At 43.7% G+C, this 26,264-nt stretch overlaps 1 protein-coding gene across 2 annotated transcripts; it reads left to right on the plus strand.

Annotated features, from left to right (window-relative positions):
* Positions 1-10,352: 10,352 nt before the first annotated feature.
* LOC110532014 (uncharacterized) lies at positions 10,353-25,948 on the plus strand. Of its 2 annotated transcripts, XM_090184253.1 has the most exons (8): positions 10,385-10,774; positions 15,446-15,514; positions 15,759-15,840; positions 15,928-16,006; positions 17,664-17,730; positions 18,649-18,809; positions 23,192-23,340; positions 23,494-25,948. In XM_090184253.1, exons 7-8 carry the CDS (start codon positions 23,246-23,248, stop codon positions 24,572-24,574), a joined length of 1,176 nt encoding a protein of 391 aa, XP_090040379.1. In that variant the 5' UTR covers positions 10,385-10,774; positions 15,446-15,514; positions 15,759-15,840; positions 15,928-16,006; positions 17,664-17,730; positions 18,649-18,809; positions 23,192-23,245; the 3' UTR covers positions 24,575-25,948. The 2 variants fall into 2 exon arrangements, with proteins under 2 accessions (XP_021471270.1, XP_090040379.1); XM_021615595.3 differs by lacking the exon at positions 18,649-18,809 and having other exon boundaries at positions 10,353-10,774.
* Positions 25,949-26,264: the final 316 nt, after the last annotated feature.

Here is a 26,264-nt window from a genome sequence, read left to right on the forward strand (position 1 = left end):
GACGCTATCGGAGTCGGTGCAGCCAGCTGATTTCTCCACGCATCGCGCCGACAGAAAGAAACATATTTCTGGTAAGAAGAGGGGCGGGGGCGTATGCTTTATGGTTAATGAGATGTGGTGTAGTCACAACAACATACAGGAACTCAAGTCCTTCTGTCACCTGATTTAGAATTCCTCACAATCAAAAGTCGACCACATTATCTACCAAGGGAATTCTCTTTGATTATAATCACAGCCGTATATATTCCCCCCCAAGCAGACTCATCGATGGCTCTGAACAAACTTTATTTGACTCTTTGCAAACTGGAAACCACATATCCTGAGGCTGCATTCATTGTAGCTGGGGATTTTAACAAGGCTAATCTGAAAACAAGACTCCCTAAATTGTATCAGCATCATTGCTATTCTAACGTCCGCGACGCATATAAGGCCCTCCCCCGCCCTCCTTTCGGAAAAGCTGACCACGACTCCATTTTGTTGCTCCCTGCCTACAGACAGAAGCTAAAACAAGAAGCTTCCGCACTGAGGTCTGTTCAATGCTGGTCCGACCAATCTGATTCCACGCTCCAAGACTGCTTCCATCACGTGGACTGGGATATGTTTCGTATTGCGTCAAACAATAACATTGACGAATACGCTGATTTGGTGAGCGAGTTCATTAGAACGTGCGTTGAAGATGTCGTTCCCATAGCAACGATTAAAACATTCCCAAACCAGAAACCGTGGATTGATGGCAGCATTCGCGTGAAACTGAAAGCGCGAACCACTGCTTTTAATCAGGGCAAGGTGACCGGAAACATGAACGAATACAAACAGTGTAGCTATTCCCTCCACAAGGCAATCAAACAAGCTAAGCGTCAGTATAGAGATAAAGTAGAATCACAATTCAACGGTTCAGAAACAAGAGGTATGTGGCAGGGTCTACAGTCAATCACGGATTACAAAAAGAAAACCAGCCCCGTCACTGACTTTTTTGCCCGCTTTGAGGACAATACAGTGCCACTGACATGGCCCGCAACCAAAACATGAAGACTCTCCTTCACTGCAGCCGAGGTGAGTAAAACATTTAAACGTGTTAACCCTCGCAAGGCTGCAGGCCCAGATGGCATCCCTAGCCGCGCCCTCAGAGCATGCGCAGACCAGCTGGCTGGTGTGTTTACGGACATATTCAATCAATCCTTATCCCAGTCTGCTGTTCCCACATGCTTCAAGAGGGCCACCATTTTTTCTGTTCCCAAGAAAGCTAAGGTAACTGAGCTAAACGACTACCGCCCCGTAGCACTCACTTCCGTCATCATGAAGTGCTTTGAGAGACTAGTCAAGGACCATATCACCTCCACCCTACCTGACACCCTAGACCCACTCCAATTTGCTTACCGCCCAAATAGGTCCACAGACGATGCAATATCAACCACACTGCACACTGCCCTAACCCATCTGGACAAGAGGAATACCTATGTGAGAATGCTGTTCATCGACTACAGCTCAGCATTTAACACCATAGTACCCTCCAAACTCGTCATCAAGCTCGAGACCCTGGGTCTCCACCCCGCCCTGTGCAACTGGGTACTGGACTTCCTGATGGGCCGCCCCCAGGTGGTGAGGGTAGGTAACAACATCTCCACCCCGATGATCCTCAACACTGGGGCCCCACAAGGGTGCGTTCTGAGCCCTCTCCTGTACTCCCTGTTCACCCACGACTGCGTGGCCACGCACGCCTCCAACTCAATCATCAAGTTTGCGGACGACACTACAGAGGTAGGCGTGATTACCAACAACGACGAGACGGCCTACAGGGAGGAGGTGAGGGCCCTCGGAGTGTGGTGTCAGTAAAATAACCTCACACTCAACGTCAACAAAACTAAGGAGATGATTGTGGACTTCAGGAAACAGCAGAGGGAACACCCCCCTATCCACATTGATGGGACAGTAGTGGAGAGGGTAGTACGTTTTAAGTTCCTCGGCGTACACATCACAGACAAACTGAATTGGTCCACCCACACAGATAGCATCGTGAAGAAGGTGCAGCAGCGCCTCTTCAACCTCAGGATGCTGAAGAAATTTGGCTTGTCACCAAAAGCACTCACAAACTTCTACAGATGCACAATCGAGAGCATCCTGTCGGGCTGTATCACCGCCTGGTACGGCAACTGCTCCGCCCATAACCGTAAGGCTCTCCAGAGGGTAGTGAGGTCTGCACAACGCATCACCGGGGGCAAACTACCTGCCCTCCAGGACACCTACACCACCCGATGTCACAGGAAGGCCATAAAGATCATCAAGGACAACAACCACCCGAGCCACTGCCTGTTCACCCCGCTATCATCCAGAAGGCGAGGTCAGTACAGGTGCATCAAAGCTGGGACCGAGAGACTGAAAAACAGCTTCTATCTCAAGGCCATCAGACTGTTAAACAGCCACCACTAACATTGAGTGGCTGCTGCCAACACACTGACTCAACTCCAGCCACTTTAATGATGGGAATTGATGGGAAATTATGTAAAATATATCACTAGCCACTTTAAACAATGCTACCTAATATAATGTTCACATACCCTACATTATTCATCTCAAATGTATACGTATATACTGTACTCTATATCATCTACTGCATCTTTATGTAATACATGTATCACTAGCCACTTTAAACTATGCCACTTTGTTTACATACCCTACATTACTCATCTCATATGTATATACTGTACTAGATACCATCTACTGAATCTTGCCTTTATGTACATATTCTTTATCCCTTTACACTTATGTGTATAAGGTAGCAGTTTTGGAATTGTTAGTTAGATTACTCGTTGGTTATTACTGCATTGTCGGAACTAGAAGCACAAGCATTTCGCTACACTCGCATTAACATCTGCTAACCATGTGTATGTGACAAATACATTTGATTTGATTTTTTGATTTGACTTTAAGACATGAAGGTCAGTCAATCCGTAAAAAACATTTCAAAACTTAGAAAGTTTCTACAAGTGCAGTCGCAAAAACCATCAAGAGCTATGATGAAACTTGCTCTCATAAGGAGGAAAGGAAGACCCAGAGTTACCTCCGCTGCAGAGGATAAGTTCATTAGAGTTACCAGCCTCAGAAATTGCAGCCCAAATAAATGCTTCACAGAGTTCAAGTAACAGACACGTCAACATCAACTTTTCAGAGGAGACTGCGTGAAACAGACCTGAATCAGGCTGCAAAGAAACCACTACTAAAGGACACCAATATGAAGAAGAGACTTGCTTGGGCCAAGAAACACAAGCAATGGACTCAATGATGAGTCCTAATCGGAGATGTTTTTGTTACAACCGTCGTATCTTTATGAGACGCAGAGTAGGTGAACGGATGATATCTGCAGGTGTGGTGGAGAAGGAGGTGTGGGGATGCTTTGCTGGTGACACTGTCAGTGATTTATTTAGAATTCAAGGCACACTTAACCAGCATGGCTACCGCAGCATTCTGCAGCGATACGTCACCCCATCTGATTTGCACTTAGTGTGACAATAATTTGTTTTTCAACAAGGCAATGACCCAACACACCTCCAGGCTGTGTAAGGACTATTTGACCAAGAAGGAGAGTGATGGAGTCCTTCATCAGATGACCTGACCTCCACAAATCACCCGACCTCAACCCAATTGAGATGGTTTGGGATGAGTTGGACCACAGAGTGAAGGAAAAGCAGCCAACAGGTGCTCAGCATATGTGGGAACTTCTTCAAGACTGTTGGAAAAGCATTCCAGGTGAAGCTGTTTGAGAGAATGCCAAGAGGGTTCAACGCTGTCATCGAGGCAAAGGGTGGCATATAAAATATGTTTTGATTTGTCTAACACTTTTTAGGTTACATGATTCCATGTGTTATTTCATAGTTTTGATGTCTTCACTATTATTCTACAATGCAGAAAATAGTAAAAAATAAACAAAAACCGTTGAATGAGTAGGTGTGTCCAACCTTTTGACTTGTACTGTACATATTATTAATATTTAATTCACGGATTCAAATTACGACCCCATGTTCAGTAGCATATTCCAGCAGGCTATTGGGAAACAAAGCACTTCTTACCTCAAATCGCTTTGCTATTTATTTTGAAAAAATTGTTCTGTCAATTTGAACTAAGCGAACTGCTAAATTGTTCAGTTTACATCTTGCCTAGGCTATCTCACATTAGATGTCGTTTTATCAGGGGCTATAAGATACCAGCATCTAGCTAAGCAAACCATTGCAAAGTTGAATTACAATCATAAACCCAGATTTGAGTCTGTAGCCTATTCCTATTGAAATGACAAGTCAATCTCACAAATGTGCCATTTATAATGGTTTGTAGTTTTAACATTTGGCACATTAGTGTCAATTGCCAGAAAATAGCCGTGGTATATTGGCCCTATTCCACAAACCCATGAGGTGCCTTATTGCTTTTATAATCTGGTTACCAATGTAAAAATAAATATTTTGTCATACCTGTGGTATACGGTCTGATATACCACGGCTGTCAGCCAATCAGCATTCAGGGCTAGAACCACCCAGTTTATAATTGCAATGTTTTCCTTTGTCATTATGGGGTATTGTGTGTAGATTGATGAGGGATTTTTTTTAATCACTTTTAGAATGAGGCTGTGTTGTGTCTGGCTATGCCGGATTAAGTGATATGACATGCTATTCTATAAAATCCTTTCTCTGTAATTAACATTACCTGATTGAGCTAATCATGTAAATGTAATTAACTAGAAAGTTACACGAAAGAGTGTTTATAGAGCTGTTATCTTCCAAATAAACCCTGAAAGACCTAGTAATATTTTACATCAATAGCAGTCATTATTAAACGTCACCTTATTTCAGTCTCATCTGAACATCTTAGAATTCTTGGTTATCTTCACGAACCCTGGCTAACAAGTTGAATCAACAATACAAAATTGGGTTTATTTATTTACTAAATACCTAACTAATCACAGAGAATTACATATACACAAAATGCAAATTATGTCATACAGAAAACGTCACCGGTGGACAGAGCCGACATAATTTCTGGTTACACAAAGAAAAGGGGGTTGGGTTTGAGTGAAAGAGCGGGATGACTGAAGAACAAAGGGAGAAGCTCTACTATCGTAAATACAGTATCTTATGCATTCTAAATTACCGCCCATTTGGAAAAGGAAAATGCCAGAAATATTTACTCTGAGCTGCGTTGGTCGTAGATGCTGACCGTGTTGCCCAACATATCTTCCTAGTCCTTTGAAGGGTGACTCTGGTGGTAAACTGGATACTTTGTAGTAATGTCGTTGTGTGGTAGACAAGATAGGTCGTCCATCCTTTCCTAGCCCACGTTTACAGCTGCTGTTGCTAACTCAACGGCTAGGATGTCTCACTTTTTAGTGAGTAAGAGTTCAAAGTTTATACCATTCACAACCAAAGCTCACGCTGAGATTGGCTTAGTTCTGTAGTTGACATGTTAGTCCTTTTCAACGTATGGACCGTCATCCTATCGTCCCCGGAAAAGATAGTTACATTTTCGTCAAGGGCTTATAGAGTGGAGGGAGAGAAGGGTGTGTTTCATAGTTTATAACCCATGTCTCTTCATAGGGGCGGGCCACTGATTGAGCAGAGCTCTAACTTTATGAAAACCCAAATCTCTCATTTGGAAGCTAAAATTACATTTAATCTTTTCACAAATAGTGTCATATTGAAACATTTAAATTGCACAACAATTCCATGTTAATCTGATAACTAGAATGTGTAGACTTTCCCAGATACGGTTTATGTCATCCTGTCATCAGTCATAATGTCTCAGATGACAACCAAACTGACTGTCACGTTCTGACCTCTATTTCCTTTGTTTTTGTATTTATTTAGTATGGTCAGGGCGTGAGTTGGGTGGGCAGTCTATGTTTGTTTTTTCTATGTTTTGGTCTAGTTCTATGTTCGGCCTGATATGGTTCTCAATCAGAGGCAGGTGTTCGTCATTGTCTCTGATTGGGAACCATATTTAGGTAGCCTGGGTTTCACTGTGTGTTTGTGGGTGATTGTTCCTGTTTTTGTGTTTGCACCAGACAGGGCTGTTTTGAGTTCTCACGTTTCTTGTTTTTTTCCGTTAGTTTGTTCATGTATAGTGTCGTCAATAAATACAATGAACAACCACCACGCTGCGCTTTGGTCCGCCTCTACTTCACAAGAAGAGAATCGTTACAGAATCACCCACCACAACAGGACCAAGCGGTGTGGTAATGGGCAAAGGAGAAAGCAGCAGCAGGAGCGGCGCGAGGAGGTATGGACATGGGAGGACGAATTAGACGGTAAAGGACCTTGGGCTCAGCCAGGAGAATATCGCCGCCCCAAGGAAGAACGGGAGGCGGCGAAAGCGGAGAGGCGCTGGTACGAGGAGGCAGCGCGGCGTCGTGGATGGAAGCCCGGGAGTCAGCCCCAAAAATTTCTTGGGGGGGGGCTAACAGGGAGTATGGCTACGCCAGGTAGGAGACCTGAGCCAACTTCCTGTGGTTACCGGGGGGCTAGAGAGACCGGGCAGGCACCGTGTTATGCTGTGGAGCGCACGGTGTCCCCAGTGCGGGTGCACAGCCCGGTGCGGTACATTCCAGCTCCGCGTATCGGCCGGGCTAGAGTGGGCATCGAGCCAAGTGCCATGAAGCCGGCTCTACGCATCTGGTCTCCAGTGCGTCTCCTTGGGCCGGCTTACATGGCACCAGCCTTGCGCACGGTGTCCCCGGTTCGCCTGCATAGCCTAGTGCGGGCTATTCCACCTCGCCGCACTGGCAGGGCGACCGGGACCATTCAACCGGGTAAGGTTGGGCAGGCTCGGTGCTCAAGAGCTCCAGTGCGCCTGCACGGCCCGGTCTATCCGTCACCACCTCCACACCCCAGCCCTCCGGTGGCAGCTCCCCGTACCAGGCTGTCTCTCCGGCCCATCCGTCCAGAGCCTTCCTCCTCTCCAGCTCTGCCGGAGCCTCCCGCCTGTCCGGCGCCTCTGCCGGAGCCTCCCGCCTGTCCGGCGCCTCTGCCGGAGCCTCCCGCCTGTCCGGCGCCTCTGCCGGAGCCTCCCGCCTGTCCGGCGCCTCTGCCGGAGCCTCCCGCCTGTCCGGCGCCTCTGCCGGAGCCTCCCGCCTGTCCGGCGCCGCTGCCGGAGCCTCCCGCCTGTCCGGCGCCTCTGCCGGAGCCTCCCGCCTGTCCGGCGCCTCTGCCGGAGCCTCCCGCCTGTCCGGCGCCTCTGCCGGAGCCTCCCGCCTGTCCGGCGCCTCTGCCGGAGCTTCCCGTCTGCCCGGCGCCTCTGCCAGAGCTTCGCGTCTGCCCGGCGCCATCGGAGCTTCCCGTCTGCCCAGCGCCGCCAGCGCCGCCCGTCTGCCCAGCGCCGCCAGCGCCGCCCGTCTGCCCAGCGCCGCCAGTGCCGCCCGTCTGCCCAGCGCCGCCAGTGCCGCCCGTCTGCCCAGCGCCGCCAGTGCCGCCCGTCTGCCCAGCGCCGCCAGTGCCGCCCGTCTGCCAGGAGCCGCCAATGCCGCCCGTCAGCCAGGGGCCACCAGTGCCGCCAGTCAGCCCAGCGCCAGCGCCGCCAGTCAACCAGGGGCCGCCAGTGCCGCCAGTCAGCCAGGGGCCGCCAGTCAGCCAGGGGCCGCCAGTGCCGCCAGTCAGCCAGGGGCCGCTAGAGCCCCTCCGCCCGGAGCAGCTGTCCCTCTGTCCCGAGCAGCTGTCCCTCTGTCCCGAGCAGCTGTCCCTCTGTCCCGAGCAGCTGTCCCTCTGTACCGAGCAGCTGTCCCTCTGTCCCGAGCAGCTGTCCCTCTGTCCCGAGCAGCTGTCCCTCTGTCCCGAGCAGCTGTCCCTCTGTCCCGAGAAGCTGCCCCTCTGTCCCAAGCAGCCCCTCTGTCCAGTGGGGTCATTGAGAGGGGTGGGCATGGTGAGTAAGCCACGGAGGCGGACACTAAGGCGGACTGAGACAATGGCGAAGTGGGGTCCGCGTCCCGCGCCAGAGCCGCCACCGCGGACAGACGCCCACCCAGACCCTCCCCTATAGGTCAAGGTTTTGCGGCCGGAGTCCGCACCTTTGGGGGGGGGTACTGTCACGTTCTGACCTCTATTTCCTTTGTTTTTGTATTTATTTAGTATGGTCAGGGCGTGAGTTGGGTGGGCAGTCTGTTTGTTTTTCTATGTTTTGGTCTAGTTCTATGTTCGGCCTGATATGGTTCTCAATCAGAGGCAGGTGTTCGTCATTGTCTCTGATTGGGAACCATATTTAGGTAGCCTGGGTTTCACTGTGTGTTTGTGGGTGATTGTTCCTGTTTTTGTGTTTGCACCAGACAGGGCTGTTTTGAGTTCTCACGTTTCTTGTTTTTTTCCGTTAGTTTGTTCATGTATAGTGTCGTCAATAAATACAATGAACAACCACCACGCTGCGCTTTGGTCCGCCTCTACTTCACAAGAAGAGAATCGTTACACTGACATCATATTCATTAAGTACCAACGCATATTTTCAACTGGTTCTATTAACAAAATATGGTTCCTTTCCCCCCACTTGTTTGATGTTCCCAGACTCTCTATGTTTAACAAAGGTTATTCAAGAGTCCTTCAGTAGAGTTAAGAGAGAGAGGGGAAAAAGGTATTTATGGGGGGGTCATAAACCTTACCCACAGGTCAACGTCATGACAGCTGTAACAATAGTTTCCGAATACACTTTACCATACCCACTCCTACTTTACTGCTTAATCATAGCAGTCAAACAAGGAAAGTTATGGAAAATGATGTGTCGAGTTTAATAAGGGCAAATTATATTTTATCTTGAGACATATTGAAATTCCTTTATTATGTCACTCCATAGCTTGCAATAATTATTATTTTGATGAAAACTACATTTTGCTTCTAGCATCGTTACAAGTTATGTAGATATTCCTTCTTAAATGGCTCGATGACGTTATGGAAAAAGGGTATATTGTATAAATGTGGAAAGTCCTCGCTTGCTATAGGAAAAATTTGCTTGGCTAGTTTCAGGCCTTTTGTGGTGGTTTTCAGTATTCACGGGCAAGACATTTTGTTTGATCTGTCAACCCTGTCATCAGCTGCTCAGCCAGGAGGTGCTTGAGGGGAAAGATGGCGGAGGCGGATGATGAAGTGGTTTCTGAATCTAATGGCAGTAGAATCAAGGAGAATTTGAATATTGTCCATAAGAAAGGAAAACGGAGCAAAGTAGAGTACAGTGATGAGAACGTTACTTCGTATCTTGTAGGAGTACAGTTTGTAATTGAGGAGCAGCTGATTGAATTACCAGGAATCCATTTGAGATATCCTAACTGGTGGAGAGAGTGCTGGGTAGAGTGAAGGCTGTGAGAATCATGAGAGGCGGGCTGGTTTCGATTTTTTTGTGCTTCTGAGGATCAGAAGAAACGTGTGTTGCGTCTCACCCGATTTGATAAGTTTGAAGTGTCGTGTGTGTGTCTCTCAGAAACAGGGCACCTCTCAAGGGGGCTCTATCTGGAGTCTCGTGGGAAGTAGATGTTGAAGAGATGAAAAATACTCCTGGAGTGATTGATGCACGTCGGATGAATCGTGTGGTGAATGAAGAAAAAGTGAAGAGTCTCTTCTTTTATTTTTTGATATGGAGTCAGTTAGGGTGTATTAACTACAGAGTCAGAGCATTTATCCTAAGACCAATGCAGTGGGATCATTGTAAAGCTTTTGGTCATGTTTCAAGTCTTTTTGCAGAAAGGAGAAGTTGAGATGTCCAAGTTGTGGAAAAGATCATAATATGTTATAAAAGTGATGAAAATGTGGCATGTTGCAATTGTGGTGAGAATCATGAATCCTTGTCTTTCGAATGCCCCATAAGGGTGAAAGAAAATTAGGTGGCCAAAGTCAGGGCTATCCAGAGCATATCATATGCAGCAGCTGTTAAAAGGGTTGACGGTTTGAATGGTGCACTTGAAGAGTCCATGGTGGTGGATAGGCCTTCACTGCAGGCTGCAGCGGTTGCCTTTCACCATCAGGATCCTGACATTTTAAAGGTTAAGAAGGTGGACTTTGTGGCCTTTTTATACATATGGTGATAAATGCCACTGCCAAGGTGGAGAGAAGGTCCAGGAAGATAGAAATCATTGTGGAAGCGGCGGAGCGGTTCCTGGGGCACCACCCTCTCAGGCCCTAGAGACGTACCACCCTCTCAGGCCCTAGAGACGTACCACCCTCTCAGGCCCTAGAGCCTGAGAAGGGAGATATGACGAATTGAAAGAAGGAAGAAGTGGGAGTTTTGTTTTGTCAGTGTACTATTTTAATTTGGGTGAATTAAGTTAGTTTCCCTATCACGTATGGATTTTATTTGTACCTTCTTTTGGTTTCAACCCGTCCAGTAGGTGGCAGCAATACACATTTTGGGGTTGTAGTCAGCCACAAAAGCCACAGAAGAAGAAGCTGCTCAGCCAGCAGACAGACATTCATTGACTGCAGACCATTTCACCCTGTCACTCATGTTTGTCGAACCCGTACTGGTACCACGAATCGCGACGATGGATTTTGCTTACCGGGAGGAGGGATGGTTGGTCGGTCGTGGTAGTCATCGAATTTAGGCCTGGAAGTTCAACTCATGTGTAATTATCTTGGCTAGCAGATTTCGCTTTTGGTCTTTCTCAAGCCCACATTGTGACATTGTGTTTTAAATGATGGAGCCGGACGATTTAGTGTGCGTGTATGATTCGACGTGGGACACCGAGAGTGATGGAGACGATCCTGGAGAGAACCAAACGCGTCGCTCAAGCCAGGACAAAACTAAATCATGGACATCTGGTTTAGTACGTTGCGTTTTTTTCTCTTGTGTAACCAACTATACAAATGTCGGCGTTAACACGGCGAACGAGTACGCGAAAACTAATGTTAGCATTAGGCCACTACTAGCACACGTTAGCTTGCTAGCTAACGTTAGCAACTGTTCAACTAATGGAAGCCTAACGTTACTTCAAAATTTGGAATATTGTTTGCAGGAGAATGTAATAGTTTTAAGTGAGTTGGTAACTATCATTTATATTTAACGAGTTTCATTTATAATGCCTCGTTTAGTTTTTTGGGTTACAAAGCTAGCTAGCTACTATGCTAACTAACGTTAGCGCTTTATCTAGCCTTTAGCATGCTAACGTTTCGTTAGCTAGATGTAACGTTAGCTTTTCATCCCCACTTTGTCTTGAGCTAGTCATTGCAATATAGCCTGCAGTGGCGATTTTAGCATGTACATCTTGGTGGGGCAAAAAAAAAATGTAGATGCATGCCAGCGAAGCCACTACGCAAGATTAAACAGTACATACGATGGACTATAACTGTGACGAACGGTGCCAACAAACAGTTAGGCCCTCTAAAACTACTAAATATGGATTTAATTATACTTTTGTCAACAATCTACACAATACTATGTCAAATTGGATTCAAAATGTTAACATTTGGAAAACATTTACGATAAATAAAACTATTTATTACGTAAGTATTCTACCCCCGAGTCAATAGGCCTACATTTTGAATGACATTTGGCACCAATTACAGCTGTTTGAGTCTTTCTCTGTGTAAGTCTCTAAGAGCTTTGCACACCTGGATTGTACGATATTTGCACATCCTTAAAAAATAAATATTCAAGCTATGTCAAGTTGGTTGTTAATCATTGCTAGACAGCCATTTCAAGTCTTGCCATAGATTTTCAAGCTGAGTTAAGTCAAAACTGTAACTAGGCCACTCAGGAACAGGCACTGTCTTCTTGGTAAGCAACTCCAGCAAAACTTTTTTGTTGACTTAACTGAAGATAGACCACAGCCTGTCGGTTCCATTGAGAGCAAATGAATCATAGTGGGCAAGGCAGTGGGCAGAGCCAAGCACGAGCTAGCTTTGTTTGCAGACATTGCAGCACAAGCACGATGTGGGCAAGTTGGTGGCAGAACACTGGGGAGTTCTTATCCATCTAATTTTAGAATGTTGCTATGGGCACAGCCAAACAGAAGTGATAGATTTGACAACTGCTTTACTTGCCTACTGCAGGTGGCAAACTTGCTACGGTAAGTTAATTGGAGTCAATTTATAGAGTATAAAAGTCAAGTAAACAAGTGTAATTTTATATACTAGTCAAAAGCTTTTCAGTGTTTTTTATTTTTATATTTTCTACATTGTAGAATAAGTGAAGACAAACTATGAAATACTACATGGAATCATGTAGTAGGAAAAAGTGTAAAACAAATCAAACTGTGATTCTTCAAATAGCCACCCTTTGCCTTGACAGCTTTGCACATGCTTGGCATTCTCTCAACCAGCTTCACATGGAATTTTTTTCCAACAGTCTTGAAGGTGTTCCCACATATGCTGGTCACTTGTTGGTTGCTTCTCCTTCACTCTCCAGTCGGACTCATCCCAAACCATCTCAATTTGCTTCAGGTTGTGGAGGCCAGGTCATCTGATGCAGCACTCCACCACTCTCCTTGGTCAAATAAATATCCTGTACACAGCCTGGCGGTGTGTTGAGTCGTTGTCCTGTTGAAAAGTAAATGATAGTCCCACTAAGCCCAACCCAGAAGGAATGGGGTAGCATTCTGCAGCGACGTGGTAGCCATGCTGGTTAAGTGTGCCTTGAATTTCAAATAAATCAGTGTCACGCAAAGCATCATAACACCACCTCCATGCTTTACGGTGGGAAATACACAGGGCCGGGCGCAGTGCGCGCTGGCCAAGGTTACCAGGTGCACGGTGTAGCCTCCGACACATTGGTGCAGCTGGCTTCCGGGTTAGGATGCGCGCTGTGTTATGAAGCAGTACGGCTTGTTGGGTTGTGTATCGGAGGACGCACGACATTCAGTCTTCGTCTCTCCCGAGCCCGTACGGGAGTTGTAGCAATGAGACAAGATAGTAGTAGCTACTACAACAATTGGATACCACGAAATTGGGGAGAAAAAGGGGTTAAAAAAAAAAAACTTTTTCAAAGTTCTTAATTTTCTGTATTGACTGACCTTCATGTCTTGATGGACTGTTGTTTCTCTTTGCTTATTTGAGCTGTTCTTGCCATAAAATGGACTTGGTATTTTACCAAATAGAGCTGTGTTCTGTATACCCCCCTACCATGTCACAACACAACTGATTGGCTCAAGTGTATTAATCCTTGTGTTGTCTTAACGGTAAAAAAAAATGACCCACTACTGTTTAATTAACAGCAGAGAGAACCACCTAAATTATGTTTTTTCAACGTGAAATTTGAAGACCTTTTCCTATAGTGACCCCAACATTAGAAAAAGCTAAACATCACCTTTGTTCATATTTCCATGAAAGCTGTACACCACCAGGGTACATAGATTGTCTTAGGGTCATTTTTGACCCGGCAGTTATAAAATCACTTATGCACCACAAAAATCACAGAGACATTCACACAATGAGATATTGAGATTGTATGCTACTGATTGAACTCAGCCAGCAGCTCCTGAAGAGGAAGATCTCCATGGTTGGCACAGTTTGAAAGAACAAGCCTGAACTCCCTGCCTCCACTCCTTGCGATAAGGGGGAGAGAGGCCTTCTCATCAAAGCCTTCTCCCCCACCACCAATCTAGTTTAAGAATGTGATCTTCCTGAGCACACTGCACAAAACGGCTGAGATCAGTGATCGTGAGGACTGGAAGCCAGCCATCATCCTGAACTACAACCACAACAAAGATGGCATGGACAACCTGGACAAGGTGATTTAGAACTTACATTTAGAGCTGACCCCTGGTCATCTTCCATAACATCATTGACGTGTTCTCATACAATGCCTTTGTAATATGGCACAAGATCAACCCTACCTGGATGCCTGATAAGTGGAACAAGAGGAGGGGTGTTTCTGGAGCAGTTGGGAAAGGCACTAGTAACCCCACACATTCAAAGAAGGGAGCGCCTCCCCTGCACAGCAGCGCTTGTGAAAGCTGTTCAGGGGGCTGAATCTTGTCCTGATCCACCTGAGGATGGGGCAGGCATGAGGAGGAGATGCCTCTAAAGGACTGTAAAACAAATATGTGCTGCACATGTGAGAAATGCATCTGCAAAGTCCATGCACACACTTGCGTACTGTCCTACATGTACTAATTAGAGTTGCTTGATTTGTTCACGTTTTTGTTTTGTATCTATTGTATTCTTATTTATTGTTTATACACCTTGGGGGTGGGGCAATGGTTTAAAAAACATGGGAGAAGACTATTTTGTAGTTGATTTTCTCATTGTACAGTGTGTGTATGTGTATATATAAGAACCTTTTTGGCAACATAATGATATTTAAGACTATTGTTTCCCTTCAATAACATGCATTCAAAACTACTTTCTACACATTTCTGCTACTTTCTTAGGCTATACAAGTGTTATCTCTTGCTAAAATAAAAAGTTGTTTACACCTATGCTGTACCTTTAGCAATAACAAACGTCTAGTTAAGAAAACAATTATGACAGGTGCATTGTAATAAAAATTAGTAGTGTCCACTGATTTACATGCAGTCTTTCTGCATTGTGAAGAGGGAAAACCCAGATATTCAAAGTTTGATGAATGACTGGTTGTTTCTTCATGAAAAATAGATTTTGGGTTTACAATTCAATTAAGCTGCTTTATTTTAGGGGTTTAGTGAAGGAGGGTCTTAAAAAAAAAAAAAAAACTTAGGTCAAGGGGAATATACAGATTGTTATGACTACATAAGGGTGAAGGCGGAAACAAATTCCACAAATTAACTTAACTATACATAAGCTAGCTATAACTTAGCCAACTAGTCAACGTATCCACACTGGTCACTCGCGCACTGGTCACTGTCGTGCCGTTTCTTGCACAGGTGCATTCTAAAGTGATTCAAGTGAATTGTGTTTTGTCTGTATCGGGCACTTGTCACTCGCGCAATGGTCACTGGTGCGCTGTGTTGTTGCAGGCTGTCTGCCACGGCTCACAGAGCTAAATAACCTTCAGAACTGTGAACCCAGACAGATGATCTATTTACCAAGAAAGGCGAATGTGCTTTACAGAACTTTATTGAAACCATGTTTCGTAGGAATAGGATGTTTCTTTTGATGTGACGGCAGTGATTCTGCCGACGCGCAGTACCACACTGAAATGAACGCAGAGGAAACACTATGGGGTGAAGGGGCAGACTCAGCTTTCATTTGAGGACATTTTCATCCATATCGGGTGAACCGTTTCAGCACTTTTTGTACATAGTCCCCCATTTTAGGGGATTAAAGTAGTATTTGGTAGTTTCGTCACCATTTTTGTTGATGAAATGAACACTGCACCAAATCACCCATGCAACTGTACAAACAGGGAAACTATGGGGTGAAACTACAGCTATGGTCTGGTACCCGTATCCTCTTCAGTTCCACTGACCTACACCCAGGTCAAAATAATTTTAGGTACCCAAAAGAAAATGAATAATGCCCTTTTAAATGTATTTCTGCCAAATAGTTCATCCAATATCGCTGTACCATATCTTTCACAGTGGTCAAACACGTTCTCCAGGAACATGAGGGCTGCCAAGGACATGCAGAACTACAGAAAAGGGTATCCTGTAAGTCTGAAGGCTCTTGTTATTACACATGAATAGGGCCCAGAGTTTTTGTCCATGTGAATTTGTCAGGAAAAATGTTGGGTCTTAGTAAGCCTAGGCTAACCTGGTCTTACCAGAACCCACTTTTTTTTTCTCCTGGCCAGGTAAAACTCCAGGCCCTACACAGGTCATCTGTTTTTATCTTGTCATTGTCATGAGATGTCATCTAGACATCTGACTGCTGCTTGTCTGCGTGTCTTCACAGAATCTAACAGACGACGAATGCTCAGAAGAGAGAATGTTCAATTTAAAATTCTATCTCAACGAATACCCCTCCTCCCCTGATGGTAGGTCATTTGCTATTCTTCCAAGCCGTTTTCAGTGACTGGAAAATGTGCGTAATGGTGTATGTAATGCTCTATATCTTTGTTTAGACATTTTCATAGAATCCTTTCATAAAGAATGGAAGACGGACTATAAGAGGCTGGAGAGAGTTCACTCCTACATTCAGTGGTACGTATGATCCTACATGCTCCGGTTCTGTTATGGGCTAGTTATGGGCTAGCTGAAAAGGCAGCGTGGGATATTCAAAAATATTTTAGAAATATTTTACTTTCACACATTGACAAGTCCAATACAGCAAATGAAAGATAAACATCTTGTTAATCTACCCATCGTGTTCCGATTTAAAAAAATATATATAATAATAAATAAAATAAAAAATGTTTTACAGCGAAAACACAACATGTATTTATGTTAAATCACCACCAAATCCAAAAAAACAGCCATTTTTCCCAGCCAAAGATGGCCACAAAAGCAGAATTAGAGAAAATGAATCACTAACCTTTGATCATCTTCATCCGATGACACTCGTATGACATCATGTTACACAATACATTTATGTTTTGTTCGATAATATGCATATTTATATCTACAAATCTCGGTTTACATTGACGCCATGTTCAGAAATGCCTCCAAAATATCCAGAGTAATTACAGAGAGCTACGCCAGATAACAGAAATACTCATCATAAACTTTGACGAAAGATACATGTTTTACACATAATTAATGCAACTGCTGTGTCAGATTATTTTTAAAACGTTACGAAAAAAGCATACCATGCAATAATCTGAGACAGCCCTCAGAGGTAAATAACATTTCTCCGCCATGTTGGAGTCAACAGAAATACGATATTCCCGTACCTTTGATCTTTCATCAGAATGCAGTGCAAGGAGTCCTAGTTCCACAAATCGTTGTTTTGTTCCATAATGTCCATTACTAGTGTCCAATTAGCTGCTTTTGCTAGCATGTTTAGCTCACATGTCCAAAAGCTGGCGCTGGTCCAGGCGAACTCGGACGAAAACTTCAAAGTTATATTCCAGGTCGAATAAACTGGTCAAACTAAGTAGAGAATCAATCTTCAGTATGTTATTATCATATATATCCAATAACGTTCCAACCGGAGCATTCGTTTTTGTCTGCAGAGTCATTTGCGCAGCCAGGAACTGGCATTCTGACACTCCACTGACTCATTCCCGTCCCATCAAGCCCCACATCACACTAGAGGCTTCATTCCACGTTCTACTGACTGTTGACATGGAAGGCGTTGGAAGTGCGAACAGATCCATATCTTGTTTAGATGGGGATAGGCGATGACTTAAAATTCGACCAGCCCTAGATTTTCCACTTCCTGTTTGGAAGTTTGCCTGCCCTATGAGTTCTGTTATACTCAGACATAATTCAAACAGTTTTAGAAACTTCAATGTTTTCTATCCAACTGTAATAATAATATGCATATATTAGCATCTAGGACAGAGTATGATGCAGTTCACTATGGGCACGCAATTCATCCAAAGTGAAAATGCTGGTTATACCACTATAATGTAGTATTGTACTATATTACTTTATGACTTGGCCAATAATTTCCCCGACTCACAATGATAACAGTACAGTAATCGAATCTCAAGTGTTGTAAACTTGGATGGCTTTTACATTCTATTGCGATAAACTGTCAATCACCAACATTTTGTCACTTGGCCGGAGCACGGAGCAGTAAAATGTCAACAGGAAAGCTATCACAAAACACGATTGAAACATTATTGAAGTGATTCCACTGTGCTATTATTGATATCTAGCCATTTAAAGTTATAATCCACTGTTTTGCTCTCAGGTTGTTTCCACTGCGGGAACCAGGAGTAAACTACATGGCCTCTGAGCTCACCAAGAAGGAGATCCTGGTGAGTGGTTCACATTTTGCTTGATCATTGTGATGTATTAGGAGCACTGACCTGCAAGTGGGGTTAAGGGGTACAATAAAGCACTGTGAAATGCCCTTTTCATAAAATTAGTTACTGTTGAATGTAACAGTAAGCATAGAGGGGACAAAATGGCGCCGTAGAGAGAACACTGTTTCAGCGAGCTCCCGTGGCATTCGTAAATTTATATTTTTACATTATTCTCCTAGCTTGAAAAAGTGGTAGAATTGGCTAAATAAGTTATCCTACAACGAGTCTTGACGGCTATTTCTCAAAAATCTCCGACAACATGCCCAACAGAACTACTAAGAACTCGACCAAAACCACCATCCCTGTAGATGTGCAGGAGGAGCTAACTAATGTTAGCAAAGCTAACACCAAAGCTAACACCATTGCGGATCCAAGCACAATGGACCTGGTGATTCAAAAGATGACTGATTACATTACTAAAGTGATCGAGGGTTGTCAAACGTGTTGATGAGGCGGAAGGAAGACTTGCTACAGTGGAAACTTCAACTACGTCTGTGGACACTAAGATAAAAGCACTTGAGAAACAGGTGTGCGAAATGGCGGAGCCCACTGACGACTTGGATAATCGAGGACGCAGATGCAATATTCGTGTTGCGGGACTCCCGGAAAATTCTGAAGGGACATGTTCAGTAAAAAAATTAATGGATCCCTGGCTACCTACAAATGGACACTAAGGCTGGTCGTGTGAAGCTGGACAGAGCCCAATGCTCTCAAGCACCGATACCCGGTCCCAACCAGCGCCCACGGTGGTTATAAAGTTCCACAACTTCACCAACAAGCAGCGTGTCATGGATGCGGCTAGAAACATCGGCTCTGAAGGTAGTCAACGTAAAGGGCCAAAGGTCTCATTATTCAATGATTATTCCACAGCGGTTGTACGAAGACGCAAAGCGTTTGATGAGGCGAAGGCTCGACTCGAGAATGAAGATGGACTACGCACTGCTGTACCCGGCCACATTGAAGATTATGGTCAACGGATCGCCTAAACTCTTCACACCTGAAGAGGCTGCTGCGTTTATTGACTCTCTCGGGTAAATGACTTTAAGCTGCACCTCCGCAGCATTGGAAAACTTTTTATTTGAATCTGATCATGAAACAGTGGTGTGAGTTCTCACGTGCTCTGGTTCAGTAATATTCCTATCTTTATTATTTTTCTTGCTAAAGGAATTGCCGCTATAGGTCAGGCTGAGATGTGTGAATCCATGTTGGTGCCCAGGCTTGGCTTTAGGTGGAAGAGCCTCATATCTTCTTTTATTGATTTTCATTTCCATATATATATATATATATATATATATATATATATATATATATATATATATATAAGGATGAGGCTATTGAGTGGCAATGCGGACTTAAGAGTCTACATTGGAAAGTTGAAATCCCCTGCATGTTAGCTAGTGGGAAAACCCACTTTTGGATATTTACATGTTTAATTTTGGGGTTTAGTATAGTTCGAGTTCAGGGTTCATATCGTTTGTTTATGCTCGGTGAGATAGAGAGTTCAACACATGGAAAAAGGTACCACCCCACTTTTGAAATTACAACAAGGGGGGTTTGGTCAAGTGTTTTTCTCATCATTTACATCCAGAAGTAGAGGTGTAGCAATTCTTGGGAAAAAGAACTTACCACTTAAGGTCTTGAATTGTGTGAAAGATACATTTGGTCACTTTGTTATAATTAATGGTACTTTACAAGGGCAGAACATTTCCATAATTAATATTTACTCCCCCCGTTTACCCCCCTGATTTCCTCACTAAGGTATTTCTAGACTTTTCAGAATTTAACTCAGACACTGCAGTGGTTGGAGATTTTAATTGTTTGTTGAACCCCCTTATTGATAAGTTTCCCAGCGGTATAGCTTCTCTCTCCTCAAGCTAAGTCACTTAAAGCTATTTGTGATGATCTGAAGTATGCTGATGTTTGGAGAACTTTTCATCCCTCCAACAGAGTTCACTTTTTTTCTCTGCACCTCATGGATGTCAGACTAGAATAGATTACTTTTTTATGCCCAGGATGTCTTTGCAGTCTGTTTTATCCGCTAGGATAGGAAGCATAGTCATATCTGATCATGCAGAGGTGATCCTGGACATAACTCAACGGGGCATTAAATCGGTCAAGACATTAGAGGTCGACTATAACCGTTGTTAAAGACCATACATTCACATATTTTATTTTATTACAGATTTTAAAGCATTTCTCTTCCTTGCTCCTTTGGGAAACCTGTGAAGCGTATGTAAGGGGTCTGATTTATGTCATACACAGCCACTAAGAGACAGAAAAGGCGTGAAAAGCGAAACATGTTAGAGGGTGAATTAGGAACTAAAGAGAAGGACTACATTACAACTCCCACTCCTGCCCTATTAAAGGAAATATTAGTCCTTAGATCAACGTTGGACTCTCTCCTAACACAGGACACTGAAAAGAAAATTAGATTTGTCAGGCGAAAGCTATATGAACATGGCGATAAGCCAGGAAAGTACTTGGCATACCTAGCTAAAAAGAGAGCTGACTCTGTCAACTGCCACTATTACTGATTCTGATGGCAATCAATTATATGAAAATAAATTGATAAATGACTCGTAAGAAATTTTATGCAAACCTTTATGCCTCCGAACTGCCAGATGATGCACCCAAGATTGTTCTTCGGAGATAGTAGGGAGCTCAGAGGTCTCCTTAATGCCCCTATTATCGAGGAAGAGATAATGTTAGCAATTAAGAATTTGCAAAATGGTAAAGCCCCAGGACCAGACGGGTTTTGTGTTTAGTTCTATAAAGAGTTCGATGGCCTGATCCTTGAGCCATTGTGTGATATGTTTAACCACTCATTTTCAAATGACCAGCTCCCTCAAACGCTGAGAGAAGCCAACATATCACTTATTCTCAAAAAGGGAAAATGTCCAGAGTCTTGTTCCTCGTACAGACCAATTTCCCTTCTGAATGTGGATAGAAAATGCTTTCTAAAATTCTAGCCACAAGATTAGAGGACTCACTGCCACTAATTGTGAAAAGAGACCAAACTGGCTTCATTAAGGGCCGTAAGTCATGCTACAATGTCAGGCGGCTTCTTAATGTAAACCAAGCCTACCAACAAAGTGCTATGGATGGTCTTGTGTTCTCCCTAGATGCTGAGAGAGTATTTGATTGTGTGGAGTGGTCTTACCTATTCTTTGCTTTAAATACATTTGGTGTAGGGGACAACTTTATATAATGGGTGAAAGTTTTCTAGGATGATCCTCAGGCTGCTCTCCTTACTAATGGGCTATGGTCAAATAGCTTCTCTATATACAGAGGTACCAGACAGGGCTGTCCTTTGTCTCCTCTCCTCTGCACTCGTTATGGAACCACTGGCCGAGGCCATCATAGCGCCTGCTATACAGGGGCTGCTCATTGGTGATGTTCACCATAAAATAAGCTTGTATGCTGATGATGTCCTGATATTCATCTCTAGTCCTGATACTTCAATTACATCTCTTATTAATATTATTGAATTATTCAGCGAATTCTCAGGCTACAAGATTAACTTAACTGAATCAGAGGCTATGCCACTTGGTAACCTTCACTCTGTACCTAATACCTCTCCCCCTTCCCTTTTAAATGATCTCCCTCAGGTTTTATGTATCTGGGTAGATTTGTAACTCCTAAATTCCAGCAAATATACAAAGCCAATTTTGTTCCCTTGTTTGATACAATAAGACAAGATCTGGAGCGCTGAAACGCTCTCCCGATTTCTTGGTTGGGTAGAATATCCCTCTTGAAAACGAATATTTTACCTAGACTACTTTACCCAATCCAAATGATCTCAGTATTACTCTCCAATAAGGTAATAAAGGATGTAAATGGATGGCTGAGTTCCTTTTTATATGGAGTAAACGCAAGCCAAGACTTAAGATGGCAATATTGCAGCTGCCAAGTTCTATGGGGTGGCTTGGATCTGCCCAATATTAGGTTCTGTCAGTGGTGTGCCCACCTATGTTATATTTCTGACTGGATCACAAACGATGACTCCTCTATTTGGTTAGACATTGAGACTTCTCTTTCAAAATACCCCTTACAGGATCTTTTATTTTTCAGAAGTTTCAAGTCTGTAGAAGATCACTGCAATAATCCCATTACACTTAACACACTCAAAGTATGGAGGTTAGTTCAACGCTTCTTGGGAAGATCCAAACTAACCTTTGCTCTTACCCCAATTCTTAACAACCCAGATTTTGGTCCAGGATTGCTGGATGCTGGCTTTCACTTTTGGCTTAATAAGGGCATACGCAGACTAAATGACTTTGCTGATAAGATTTTGTCATTTGAGCAGATGGTCGAGAAATATCGACTCCCAAAACAGGGCTTTTTCCACTTCCTACAAGTAAGACATTACACCACCTTAATTGGTAACCCTGATATGTCTGTCATTGAAAGAATGCTTCTTTTTTTCCATGAAGGAAAATGTCTAAGTCTGTTTTATGATGCTTTTAAGGGCCTTTTATGCTGTCAACACAGAGGGTGAAACAAGTGTGGGAGAAATAATTGTCTGTTACAATTGACAAAGAGATGTGGGAGGACTTTTGGAGATTTTCAAAAATATTATCTATATGTAATCGTACTAGAGCGTTCCAATTAAGAATAATACACAGATTGCATATATCCCCAAATCGCAGACATGCTTTTAGCCCCACTTCCTCTTCCCCTCAGTGTCTTAAATGTAAAACTGATACAGGCACCCTAACACATTGTTTATGGTCATGTACCAAAATACAAAGATACTGGTCTGGTGTTCTGCAAGAAATTAAAAAGATCCCAGGGGTTGATCTAGAATTGGACCCAGTTTCTTTACTGTTGGGTCTCCCTAGTAGGCATGTTACTTCTGTGGGTAAGCGGCGGCTTTACAACATCCTTACCTTCGCAGCGAGGGCAAACATCCTTTTACAGTGGATTCGTGATAAGGTTCCTTCTATTAAAGATAGTATATTATGCCAATTTGAATGGGTGCCTCTGGAATATCTGACATGTACATTGCATTCTAAAACAGATCAGTTCTACAAAGTATGAAAACCTTATCTAAATGACCTAGAACCTGAGGTATCAGCTATTATGCTGCAAGGATTCTCTTAGAATGGTGGTGATCTATGTATTTCAGAATTATACTGTACGTTCCATGTGTGAAACCTAACTTCTTGGTTTAAACTGAGATTTTTTTGTTTCATTTCTGTAAGTTTTGTTTAAAATATATGTATTGAGAGACTCAATGATGGGGTGAGAAGCGCCGAGCGGGAAGAGAAATGGTGTATGTATGTGTATATGTATAAGTGAGTGCTGTTTTTTTTTGCTTTGTCTCTTAATATGGGTGAAGTGTTTATAAATGGAGCTTCTCTATCAAGGCGATGATAATGGTCTCTGTGCTCTTGCCCCACTGTGTCCTCAGGCCTTCAGGGAGAGTGAGGAGGCCAAGAAGAGGCTGGTGGAGTCCTACGAGCTCATGCTGGGGTTCTATGGTATCCAGCTGGTCAACAAAGACACAGGTGAGGTCAAACGCGCCGAGAACTGGAGAGAACGCTTCGCCAACCTTGAAAGGTGAGTTGCTGAAGTTATGCCTTGGTCATCTTTACAGGATGTGATTTCTTAAGACCATGTGGAACCACTGATGACCATTCTTTGTCATCAGTGGCGTTGTAAACTGTTACTAGGGGTCCTCCATCTAAATATGGGTTGTGTTTTCTGTCTCAGGAACATGCACAACAACCTCCGCATTACGCGCATCCTGAAGAGCCTGGGGGAGCTAGGCTTTGAGCACTACCAGAGCCCATTGGTGCGCTTCTTCCTGGAGGAGACGCTGGTCAAAAGGAACCTGAGCAGCGTCAAGCGCAGCGTGCTCGACTACTTCCTGTTTGCCATTCGTGACAAGCAGAAGCGCAAAGAGCTTCTGCGCTACGCTTTCCAGCACTTTGAGCCCAAGGAAAAGTTTGTATGGTGCCCCAGAAAGATCCAGAAACAGCTGAAGAAGGCGGAGAAGGGGAACGGAGAGGGAGCGGAGGAAGGCCGCACACGAGCCAAGGCTAGAGAGGGAGAGGCAGTGGGAGCCCAGAAGGACAAGGGTGTCACGGAGGAGGTGAAGGAGACTACCAAGTTGAATGATGAAGCATTGAGTAGTGATGGCGATAAGCAGGCTGAAGGTTTTTCTGTTAATCCTTCAGGGACAGCAATCTCCTCAGAGGACTCAGAATCACTGGGAAACGGGAACAGTAATGATCTTGATATGGACCATTCAGGCAGCCCAGACCCTGAGTCTGTTAAAGGAGATCACAGTATGGAGGAAGGACTCAAAGAGGATAGTCAAGCCAAGGACAGCGTCCAGGACTCAGTTAAAGTCAAGGCAGCTGCATCTGAAATGAAGTCCGATAATTTGCCGCAACCGACTAAGAAGAAAAGGGAAGGTGACACGGTGGTGACACGCAACGGTCCTTCAGAGAACTGCCCCAACGGGTGGGAGAAAGGCACAGGCGTCCCTAACGACAACCACCCGCATCAGACGAGCCCATCAGCGGCATCATCCCACAAAGCCAAGACTGAGGATCCCAAAAAGGATTCGCCGAAAAAGGACTCCTCAGAACGAGGTGAAAAACACCCAAGGACTGACTTTAGTGATGTGTCTGATAACAAAGCAGTGCCAGTGGGTGGGGAGAACACACAGAAAGCTGGAGAGGACCAGACCAATGGGAAAGAGGTGAAAAATGAAGTGGAGCCAATGGATGTGGAATCCAACCCCCAGCCAAGTTCAGGGAACTTCAGGGACATGGGAACTTCCTGAATATAAGGAGGGAGGAATCAGTTGCAGACTAAAGGGACATATGTTAAATTGTGTACAGTTATGGCCAATCCCAAATCGACCCCTAGACCCTACCCTCTAGGCACTTCATGTGGATATGAAAGGCTCAGAAAAAATGTATAGCCTATGGTAAAAGCTCATCCTTGCCGTGTGATACTGTAGGTTAGATGGAATTCTCGCCATATTGCTTACACCTTACCAATCCTCAGAATGGCATAAATTCTGAGTTCTACGGAAGCTCCTAGGAGGAAGGCGCTAGGTGGTTTCTGGGCAGGGCTTTAACAGAAATATAGTTTTCAGGCCTTATTATATTCTACTGTCCTCCATGTTCACATTAGTGGGTTTGTTCTTTTTGTTGGTATGGATTACTGAATTTATTTGTTCTGATGAAATTGTGTTGTGATGGGGATTCAGACTGAAATCAGTTCTCCATAGTTGATCTTGCAACTGCGAGTAGTTGCGTACTTTGAACTGAGGAGGATGTAAGGATAGTCTGTAATTACAGTCAACATTGAAAAGATGAATTCAATCTCATACAATGAACTGATGCCTGCTTGTTGCAACTTTTTTTAATACACCACTCCGTTCAAAAACTGAATACAGTTTGAATAGTAATTTTGCACACATTGAAATGTACTTTGTATCTAGTATTATCTGTCAATGTTGCGACTACATTGTGTATTATATTTTATTGAAAGCCTCTATGAAATGGGAACAGGATTGTAATGTCATTTGTTTATTTCAAGAATTTTGCACTTCTTTTTTTTGCGGAATGAGAGATATACATGACATTGCCAAAAAAAACACAAAAAAAAACATTTAACTGTTTGATTGTATTCTGTCTTGGAAGTTTTGAAATAATATGAGATGTAGCTATTTGGTTGAACTACTTTGGCTTTGCTGTAAGGATGACATAGTAAGTGTAATCAATAGAATGTGGGTGTTCTTTTCTTATGTTCCAAACAGCGAGGCTGTTTATTTATTTTTTTATTTTTTTTCCAAAATTATTGTATGGTTATCCAAAGGCCTGATCCCCTTCGACTCATTTATTGAATTGCAAATCTCAGGAAAACCCTGTGGGAGATAGTCAACGTTTCTTCCATTTCTGAGGTTCTGTTTGGGTAAGCTTTGTTTTCCACCCTTGTGGAGATGTCATCACGAATGTCTATTTTACAATTTTCAGCAAATGAATTAATATATTCATCATACATGTATTGAAATTGTGTGTGAAAGGGTTGTAAATACACTCCACTTTGGTGGGGTGATGAATGGAATTTGAAAATCCTTTGTCCATGCAACCTACAAACTTGACCCCTTTCCTGTTACATGACAATAAAATAAAGATTGTGCAAGTTATTTACATTTGTTTGTCTAATTCATTTTTACCCTTCTAGAATTATTAATTTTTTCAGATTCCAACCTTGGTTGTCTGAATACTATACTACAGCCGTGTCCAAAATTTGAGAATGACACATTCATTTTCACAAAGTCTGCTGCCTCAGTTTGTGTGATGGCAATTTGCATATACTCCAGAATTGTTTAGAAGAGTGATCAGACGAATTGCAATTATTTACAGAGTCCCCCTTTGCCATGCAAATGAACTGAATCCCACAAAACATTTTCACTGCATTTCAGCCTTGCCACAAAAGGACCAGTTGACATCATGTCAGTG

The sequence above is a fragment of the Oncorhynchus mykiss genome, chromosome 9 (genome assembly GCF_057628025.1).
Source record: "Oncorhynchus mykiss isolate SJ-2025 chromosome 9, ASM5762802v1, whole genome shotgun sequence".
Taxonomy (NCBI): Eukaryota; Metazoa; Chordata; class Actinopteri; order Salmoniformes; family Salmonidae; genus Oncorhynchus; species Oncorhynchus mykiss.